The 9,916-nt window shown below is 38.4% G+C and overlaps 1 protein-coding gene and 1 long non-coding RNA gene across 2 annotated transcripts; one reads left to right on the top strand and one right to left on the bottom strand.

The window, feature by feature from the left end:
• The first annotated feature begins 1,026 nt into the window (after nt 1-1,026).
• LOC145954338 (uncharacterized) lies at nt 1,027-5,601 on the top strand. The gene is made up of 3 exons (XR_014431542.1): nt 1,027-1,670; nt 2,368-2,466; nt 4,134-5,601. It is a non-coding gene; the product is annotated as an uncharacterized LOC145954338 (long non-coding RNA).
• A 123-nt stretch (nt 5,602-5,724) lies between these two features.
• Nucleotides 5,725-9,616, bottom strand: LOC114914992 (uncharacterized). Its single transcript, XM_029268887.2, has 2 exons — nt 7,026-9,616; nt 5,725-6,910 (listed from the first exon to the last, which is right to left on the bottom strand). The coding sequence occupies exon 2, from the start codon at nt 6,903-6,905 to the stop codon at nt 6,384-6,386; it is 522 nt and encodes a 173-aa protein (XP_029124720.1). The 5' UTR covers nt 6,906-6,910; nt 7,026-9,616; the 3' UTR covers nt 5,725-6,383.
• Nucleotides 9,617-9,916: the final 300 nt, after the last annotated feature.

Here is a 9,916-nt window from a genome sequence, read left to right as displayed (position 1 = left end):
ACCAAACATCCTTGAAATGAAGGGTGTTTGTGCGGTTTGGTTTGATTTTTGACTTAAAAGTCATTTGAACCTAACCATATTCAAACCAAACCAATCTTTTGCAATTTGGTTTGATTTGGTTTTTGTGATTTTTAAAATTTGTTATTTAAAAATCAACTAAAAATATATAATATTATGTTATTTGTTTAAGATCTAGCATAAAAAGTAAAACTAAAAATATACAAATACTAAGATATTTTAACTACTTAATGTATTTAACATCAATTCTTATCTTATTATTTTAGTGAAATCATTTTTAAAACAATTTTAGTTATCATATTAAATATTTTTCTCATATATATAATTTTTCATTTAATTTTTTTCTAATGTTATTAATAATTAATTTTTTCATTCTAAAATTCAATTTAGTAGCTTACAATTTTATAAAATATCTTTTTAAATATTATAACATATATTTGGAGAGAAAATACTTTTTAATAGTTTATAATTTTATAAAACACTTTTTTACGTTATATATTGATTATGTCTATATGTACTATGCATTTGGAAAATAATATATTTATAAATAAATGTGGTTTGATTTGATTTGTAGCAGTTTCACATTTCAAATCGAACTAAATCACATGATTTTAAAAACTAAAAAATTGAATCTAACTACCGATCTAATTTGTATGATTTTGAAAATTAAAAAACCAATCGAAACCGTGGATTTATGAATTTTCATCGATTTTCAATTTTTTAGATTAATTTATAATATTCGATTACGTTTGGCTTGATTTTAAGTCGTCATTCATTTAGTTAACAACTATCCATAATCCAAAGCACGAAGTATTTATCAGAAAATTCATTTTCACTCAAAATGTTAATAACTCCAAAATGATGGTCATCTGTCATTATTTTGGCCAGAAAACCTCAATCTTAGGTATATATTATATGGTCCATAAGCTATCATTTTCTACAACTTTTACACATTTTAGAGTGACTTAAATAAAGTATTGGTTAAATTAAATAGACGTTTCCCTTGGTACAAAAATCTGAATGGACTAAAATTTGTCTTGAAATTTTGTTAAAATATGGGGGAATGTCCCATTAAAATTTGACATAAAAATAACATCAATTTGATAAGCAATGAAGACTTTTTGACGAAATTAAAATAAAAATAAATAAAAATACCGAAAATAAAAAAAAATATATATTACCAAAGTAAGTGATTTCTACCACGTGCTAGAAACCAAAGATAGCACAGGGGGACAGGTCCCTTTGAGGAAGACAAAAAAAAATTAAGTTGGCATAGAGAGGAGGCGTTTTGCACATAAGCCTGGCTGCTTGCATGTAGAGGATAGAACAACCTTTGACCCTTTGACCCTGCAACCTTTGACCCCTAAAGCATGGCCCCACCCCTGCATTTTCCACTTGGCACAGTTGGCGTAGGGACCCACATGTGCCATCCCTAATCCATTTAAACCCAGCTCCCCCAACTCTCTTCTCTCTTGCTCCTTAACTCTCTTCTCTCATTCTGAATCTCTCTTGCTCCCCCACCCCAACTCTCTTCTCTCCTTCTCAGTCACTCTTGCTCTCCATCTCCGGCTTCTCTTCTCTCTCATTTCTCTCTTGGTCTCCGGTTGGATCTGGCTGTAGGTTGGTGGGTGGTAGGTTGCTGGTGGTGGCTGGTAAGTAATTTTTAATTGGTTTTTGTAATTAATTTAATTATTTATTTATGCATTAATAATATGTTATAAATATTAAATATTTGCTATTTATTTATGCAGGTTAGAAATATATATATATATATATATATATATATATATATATATATATATATTTTCATCTAAAATTGATAGTTATTCACAAGTAGTGTATGTATTTAATTTTATGTAATGAATATTGTATATTTTAACTTTTAAGTAGTGTATGTTGTAACTTTTGGAGTGGTAGATTTTAATTGATGTGATAGTTTTAAATATTATTTACTTTTACTATATTAGCGGTAGAAAATTTAATATGTATGAAATGCTAAATTATAAACTGATAATGTATGTGTAAGTTATGTATAAATAAATTGAGAAGTTAATAAAATTGAATAATATAAATTAATAAATATAATGTGATTAAATTTTTTATATTATATAAATGTATAGATTGTAACGTAGTGAGAAGATTTTTGAATTTAGTTGGTTCTAGAGAGCGAATAATATATAAGAGTTTCTTTGAGAAGGAAACTTCATAAGTTCATTCTCAAAGAAACTAGAGAGAAGTTTTAGAGAGAAGAACTCTAGGTGTGTGAGCTCCTTTCTCTCTCAAATTTATTTGGTTGATTATTCTTCTTCTCTAGATCACTAACTTCTTCTGTCTTATCTTGGAATTCAGGTTAAGAAGCTTGATTTTGAAGGATTGAAGTTCGGGAGTCGAGCTCGGAGGAGAGTTTTCTTTTTCCCAAATTTTTGGCTGTTCGGAGCCAATCTTCAGGTAAGGAAAGCTAGAATGTATGTTGTTTGGTTGCATGGGAGTTTAGGAACTCCATTAATGTATGGAATTCGAGAATAAGTGGTTGAATTGGGTGATTTCCTCACTTTTGGGGTTTTTGGGAAAAATGGGGTTTTTGTCAATTTTGATGCATTGATTGGTTGCATGTTGAATCTGAACTCATTTTTAAGTTGTAGGGAGTCTATATGTTGCATTTCATGGATTGCATGTGGTTGAAGTTGCTGATTTTCAGGTTTTGAAGGGATTTTCGAGGTTTTTGGAGGTTTCTGGTTGAATATGTGCCGGACACAGTTATTTGAGCTGGACGTGCATTCATCCGGGGCCACCAGTGTTAAATCACGCCAGGTGCGAGGCTAGTCGCACCGGGCATGGAGATTCTTGTGAGTCTCTATTTGAGTTTGCGTCGGGTGTGATACTAATGCGTTGGGAGTGAGTATGTTGGTCTTTAAGTCTTCATGAAACTTATAGCCTTGGATGTTAGCTTTCCAATGGAGCTGGAATCACCCAAAAAGGAGGTCTAGAATTCCAGATATGGCTGTTTTAGTGAAGAGGGGTCAAGCTGCCAGCATTGGTTTTAGCTGTTGCGGTTTTTAGAATTTTTAACAAGGTAGATGAAGGAATTAGGACTTGGTATGAGAGTTGTAGGAAATCTTCTTATCTTTCATATGAGATAAGGATGAGCATGATAGGAGTAGTATAACTCCCGATATGCTGTTTTATGTAAAGGTTGTCATTTCACAAGGAGTGATTTGGATAAGTTGAAGGCTGTCTTGGGTGTGTAGGTTAATTCATGTTGTATATGTTGCGTAGGTTGGCATGATAGATGAGTTGTAAACATGATGGGTGAGTTGTATTATGTGTTGAATATGTTGTATGTTGTGAAGTTGTTGATCTATTATATGTTGAATTGATGATATTGTTGAAGCATGTTGAAATTAAGTGGTTAAAGTTGTTTTATGTTATGAGTTGGCTAATTATGTTGTGAAATATGATGAGATGATATAGTTGAAAGTTATGAAGTGCATGATGATAATATTGTGAGAAGAATGATGTGAAGTGTGTAGAGGTGTTGAGATTTATATAGAAGTTATTAGTAGACTATGTTGCTAAGTTGTTAGAGGAAAGCTGTATGTTGCTATAAAGTTATATGTTGCTATAAAGTTGTATGTTGTACTATGTGTTGAAAGATATTATTTTATGATGATTGAGTTGTAGATTAGGAGTTGAGCCGTTAAGCTATTGAGTTAATTATGCTGTTTAAGTTGTTGAGCTGAGTTGTGTTGTTGAGTTGATTATGTTGTTTAAGTTGTTGAGCTGAACTGTGCTGTTGAGTTGATCATGGTGTTTAAGTTATTGAGTTGAGTTGTGTTGATTGAGTTAATCATGCTGTTTAAGTTGTTGAGCTGAGTTGTGTTGTTGAGTTGATTATGTTGTTTAAGTTGTTGAGCTGAGTTGTGCTGTTGAGTTGATTATGCTGTTTAAGTTGTTGAGCTGAGTTGTGTTGATTGAGTTAATCATGTTGTTTAAGTTGTTGAGCTGAGCTGTGTTGTTGAGTTGATTATGCTGTTTAAGTTGTTGAGCTGATTTGTGTCCTTCAACAAGAACTATTGAGTTCAAGCATCACCGAATGTGAATGTCTACAAACACAGTTAGGGCCCCAAAGCTGGATGACAAGCATCACGACATATCTCACAAAAAGTGACTTACCAGCAGATCCAATTGAAGCAAAGACGGTAAAAACAAAGGCCGCTCGATACACCATGATAGCAAGTGACTTATATAAGCGAGGTTGTCTACTCCACTCCTAAAATGCCCCGCGCCAGAGCAAGCCCAGTACGTCTTACGAGAGATCCACGAATGAATATGTGGAACTCATTCAAGCGGGTGAACTATGGTGGCCAAGGTTTTGCGAGCAGGATACTATTGGCCCACCCTCACCACTGATTGCATCAAGTTCATTCAGCAATGTCAACCTTGTCAACAACACGGGACGCTCATACACAAGCCAGCAGATGAGTTGACCTTCGTCACAACACCCTGGCCTTTCACTATTTGGGGTATGGACATCCTAGGACCCTTTCCCCATGCCAAGGGGCAAGTGAAATTCATAATAGTCGAGGTAGATACATTCACTAAATGAATCGAAGCAGAATCATTGGCCACTATTAGCTAGCAATGTTCAGAAGTTCGTCTGGAAGAACATAATCACCCGTTTTGGCATTCCGTATGCCCTGATCACCGACAATGGTTTATAGTTCACATTGACGCTTCAACGAGTTTCTTAATGGGTTACACATTAAACATAGGGTGAAATATCTGGAGCACCCTCAAAATAATGGCCAAGTCGAAGTAGTGAACAAAGTCATCCTGAAAGAATTGAAAAGAAGACTCGGACAAGCAAAAGGCATCTGGCCAGACCAACTACCTGAGATCCTATGGGCTTACTGTTGTACCCATCAAACTTCAACCAACGATACTCATTTTCGGCTTACATATGGAACCGATACAATGATACCAGTACAAATCAGAGAACCTTCACTAAGGCAACAACAGTTCAAAGAAAAAGGCAATACGGAAGCACTTAGTGTAGAGCTGGATCTGATTGACAAAACAAGGGACAGAGCTCTCATTAACATGGAAGCTTGCAGAACCAGGATTGCGAGACGTTTTAGGAATAAAGTCAAGCCCCGCAAATTTCAAGCAGGAGATTTAGTTTGGAGAGTCATGGGAGAAGCAAGAAAGGACCGAACACAAGGTAAGCTGGCACTAATTGGGATGGCCCATTCCGAATCCTGTATGACCTTAGGAATGGAAACTACAAGCTCGAGAAACTCACAAGGAAAACTATCCCTCGCACATGGAATGCCTCTCACTTAAAGCATTATTACAGTTAAGACTCTCAATGTATCATTAGGTGCACTCTTTTCCTACCCCAGGTTTTTTCCTCCTAGAAAAGAAACATGTAAAGGAGGTTTTACTGGGAAGGTTTTGAACAAGGCACCATATTAATGAAAATCATCTTAATTATCAACTTCGAAAGAACTCTTCAATATTATGAAACCCTCCTGAGTATCATCACTCAGTCAAGGACGATTTCTCAAGACTATTCCCTCCCGAGTACTACCACTCGGCCAAGGATGACCAACAATTGCATCCAATTTAAACTCTCGAACGGAAACCCTCCCGAGTACCACAACTTAGTCAAGGATGGCTTTCGCTAGAAAAGAGTTAGGACGATAATAAAAGTAACTCCCAATCAGCATTAAAACTAGAACAATGAGCACTATCAGCCCTAGGTACAAACAAAAACGTAGACCAACAATGCCTTAATCAACCAAAAAGAATATCCCCCAAGCTAAATACAAAATGTACCCAACCGCCCTCCGATTACAAAACACGGAGGCTTGAGGCCCGAAAAACACCTAATCATCGCCCACATTGTGCTCATCCTCATCGCTCCCATGAGAGTCTTCATCCTGGATAGTATTATCGGGATCCTCGAGTGTAGCTGAACGAGAAGGAGCCATATCATCAGGTTCAGCATCTTCCGGCATATCATTGTATTCCATGTACACGCCCTTATAGAAATCTCTGCTCACTTCAAAGGTAAAGGTAGGAGGAACACTACAAAAATAAGTGCCTTGACGAACCGCATGTTTGAAGCCTAACTCATGCTCATGAATAATCTTATTCTCACACTCGACCCAAAGCTCTTGCATTGCAGCCTTAGAAGCTACCTTTCCCTGAGCCTCACGCTCCAATACCTCCTTCAGCTCAGCCACTCGCATCTTCTCGGCCTCTTCAGCTGCGATAGCTCAGCCCTCCATATCCCCAAGGACTTCCTTCAAGTGCGCCACCTCGGATTCAAGATGTAACTTCTCGGTGGAGGTAGCCTCACGCTAAGCAATCTTTGTTTCCTCCAAAGACTTATTCAAATTATGAGCATCTTCCATAGGCTCCAAGGCAAGTTTGCAAAGGATCGCAGTCACACGAACCTGGAGTTCACATGCCATTGCCCATTGGGCCGAAGGGGTGGTAGCATCTAGCATCCGATGACCTTGTGATGACAAGAGATCAGAAGACAACATCATGGATGGACGAATCTCCGGAGCCAAGAAATCACGTGCCACAATGGAAGAAGGGATCGCCAAATCTAAATGAGACCCATCAGTTCGACGGTGCTTATGAGGTCGTGCACCGTCACCACCCGTGCGAGAAACTTCCCCGCTCTTCCTTTTCCCTTTATCCTTCCTTTTCCTTGGCTGAACCTCGGGCGAAGCATGGTCTCGAGGAGGGGAACGTGCTTCACGAACACCTGCTTCCTCATCCACATCCACGCTACGATGTTCCTCGACTTGGACATTGGGAGCAGGATTGCGAATGGCTTGCCGGTAGGAGAGCCCTAAACCTCTTTGAGCCATGAATCCTGCAAAGAAAAAAAGTTCGGTCAGACCAACAATAGAGATCAACAAAAATGCAATTAACACATACCATTCAAGTCATAACGAGGACGGGACGACTTAGGCAACAAAACCAAGTACCTGAACGGGATCTCTCGGGGCATGGTATTCAAAAATGCCAAGGTAGAAGCCTCTCTCGGACTAAGCATATCCTCAGGATAATCATCGTATTTACGGGGAGCCTTCGTCTAGTAGAACGAGAATAGTGGTTGCCCTTCTCGATCATAGAAATAATTCCTCCCAAATATCGGATCGATCATCACCTTCAAAAAACCAGATTTGAAACATTTAAAGGAAGAGGTGAACGACTTAAATAGAGGCCGATCCACATGCCTTATTAGTGACACCCATTTCACGGACTTAGAGGAAAGGCGCATGCAGAAAAAATGTAAGAACAAACCAACACTTGGCTCAATGTAGTGGTATCTACAAAGCACTCGGAATGCTTGGACGATGGCCCAACCATTCGGATGCAACTGAGTCGGGGCTATGTTAAGAACCTAGAGAATGCCTATCTAAAAATCGTCAAATTGAAGAGACACCCCGAGATCCTTGAACATACATTCGTACATATAGAAAAAATCACCTTGATCCCCCTACTTTTCAAGAAATACCCAGTCGACCTCACCAGGACCTTCGGCCTTGCAGCGACATAACATTACCGGGTAGGGATCCATGTATTCCTATCGTGCCATTCGACACCTCTATAGCAAACGTTCCAAGGCGACCCTCTCATAAAAACGTGAGGGATAGGCCACCACCTCTCCGTCAACCCAGTCATAGCCTGGTATCTTGCAAGGTGGATATTTTTGCCTGAAACCAAGAGGGCCCATTTCGACCTCAGGAAGTTTCGACCGTGATGAACCATCTGACGAATCCGTCGCATTGCTCATAGACAAACGCTTAGAGGAGCTCGCGGACAACTCGGCCTCACTTATATGGGCCGAACCACCACTACCAGACGAAGACCCACTTAACGTAACCAACTCTTCGACTATGGCCATGGCAACCCCGAGAGATCCGGCCGAAAACAACCACACCTAGACGTACCTTAAAAGTGAGATCGGGAAGAACCTCTTGTAATGTCTCAGTATAGAGCGGAAACGTAGCATACACAGGTGGCCACAACCCACCCATATATAGACCTCGCAATAGCCACTTGAAAAGACAAAAAACGCCTAGCGGATGCATCCGTACTGTTTTGCTCAATCAGAGTATCAAGTCCCAAAGGTGGGTGTTCATCATGACAAAATATCATAATTTCAGCACAATTAATACATTTATAAATAATCTCGAGGTTGCAATATATCATAATCCAAAACAAGGCCCACGCGCATCACGCTACCGTCACGTTACTAAGAGAACACGAATACCCATGATTGAATGACACATCTCTAAAGGGTACAAAGCCCTCCATTCATAGTGTCACATACATGCCTATTCGTCCACTTTAAAAACCGGGCCCGCATCCCATTTAATTACCCAAAAACCGAAGCCCTGTCCTATTCAAACATTTTGGAAAAACCATCCTATTCACCCATTTCAAAAACCAATATCCCATTCAATCATTTCCAAAATCGAGAATTCGTTTTATTCAAACATTTTAAAAACCAAAACTCCACCTATTCGGCCACATTAGAATCCGAACCTTCATCATGTTTATTCACTTTAAGAACCGAGCATCCCACCTTATTCAGTCACTTTAATAACTGAGCACCCTATGTAACCGAATCCCTCTAACTTGTCAAGTTCAAACCCCATCGTTTCCGCAACTCGGGCTTGGGGGGGAAGTGTTCTAGGAGGGACTCAATCTGAATACCCACTCGGCTGAAGACTAATCCGAAGAGACTTCAAGCAAGACATACCACTCATCTTTTGCTAAAACTGAACCTCCCTTCAGCCAAGGCACTACCCAAAGGGGTATTCGGCTATAAAATATATCACATCTTAATTACTATGGTTACCACGTCTCAATTATGATTAAAACCACATTATAGATTAAACTTAGATTATCGATCCCTTAATTTTAGAGGCCCATTAGGCCCAAATATGTCACCATAAATACCACACTGAAAAGACAAAAGAGGTAGGTCTGATTATTTAATACTACAATATTTATTGTTTTGTATAGGTACCCTCCCCCTCCCTTCGGGACAAGGATTCGGGAAGTTATTACCTCAGCTTGGACGAAGATCAAATATTAGAGAGCTTCAACGTAGGAGTGTTTCCTAGCGGGAACACAACCATTTGTTGCTTATAAAGTTTTGCTAACTCATTCTTTGACATGCTCACAATGTTAATCTACAACAACACAGATAAATATCACAAAACAAATTGGTGAGTTTTCAATTATAAATATCAAATATGACATTCAAAAGCTATAATATGAAAGACAAAACATTCCTAACCTATGACTAATGCAATACCTATATATTTTTCAGCTCGATAGGTTTATCTTCTAGATTTAACAATTTACCGATACTAAACATGGTCTTCAACAACAAAATCTTCTCCATGTCGTCTTGGTTAGATTTCAATAACTTATCAACCTCTAACCATAAACCATAGGTTTGAATGTCCAATAAAGAGGGAATCGCTCTAGCACACTCAAACTCTCCCCAACACAATGAATTTGAAAATAAAACTTCTTAAAGTCCTTATAGGACGATTGATAAAGACTTAATAACCCTTTCTTTGGCACCCTACTCACCTACACCCAATTAGTTCTTTTATTTGCTCGAAACTTAAAGAAAAAGAAAAACTTATCTACAATCGAGGCAACGCCTAGAGCTTCACACAATATTTCATAACCTCCACAAAAGCCCAACTATTTGGGTGTAACTTAGTAGGGGCTATGTTGTGAGTGACAAGTATCTCGCGTTCACACTCAATTATTGACCAACACATTTTTAACTTTGAGGCCATAGTCCCATAACAAAAAGTAAACTTTTAACTCCCAAAAATGGGCCCTA

The sequence above is a fragment of the Cajanus cajan genome, chromosome 2, assembly GCF_000230855.2.
Source record: "Cajanus cajan strain Asha chromosome 2, NIPB_CcT2T_4, whole genome shotgun sequence".
NCBI lineage: Eukaryota > Viridiplantae > Streptophyta > Magnoliopsida > Fabales > Fabaceae > Cajanus > Cajanus cajan.
Note: the sequence above shows the minus strand (reverse complement) of the source record. Positions and strands in the feature narration are given on the sequence as shown.

Bases quoted from the DNA above. Each gene is read 5' to 3' on its own strand.
- LOC114914992 (XM_029268887.2), bottom strand. From the start codon at position 6,905: ATGGCTCAAAGAGGTTTAGGGCTCTCCTACCGGCAAGCCATTCGCAAT.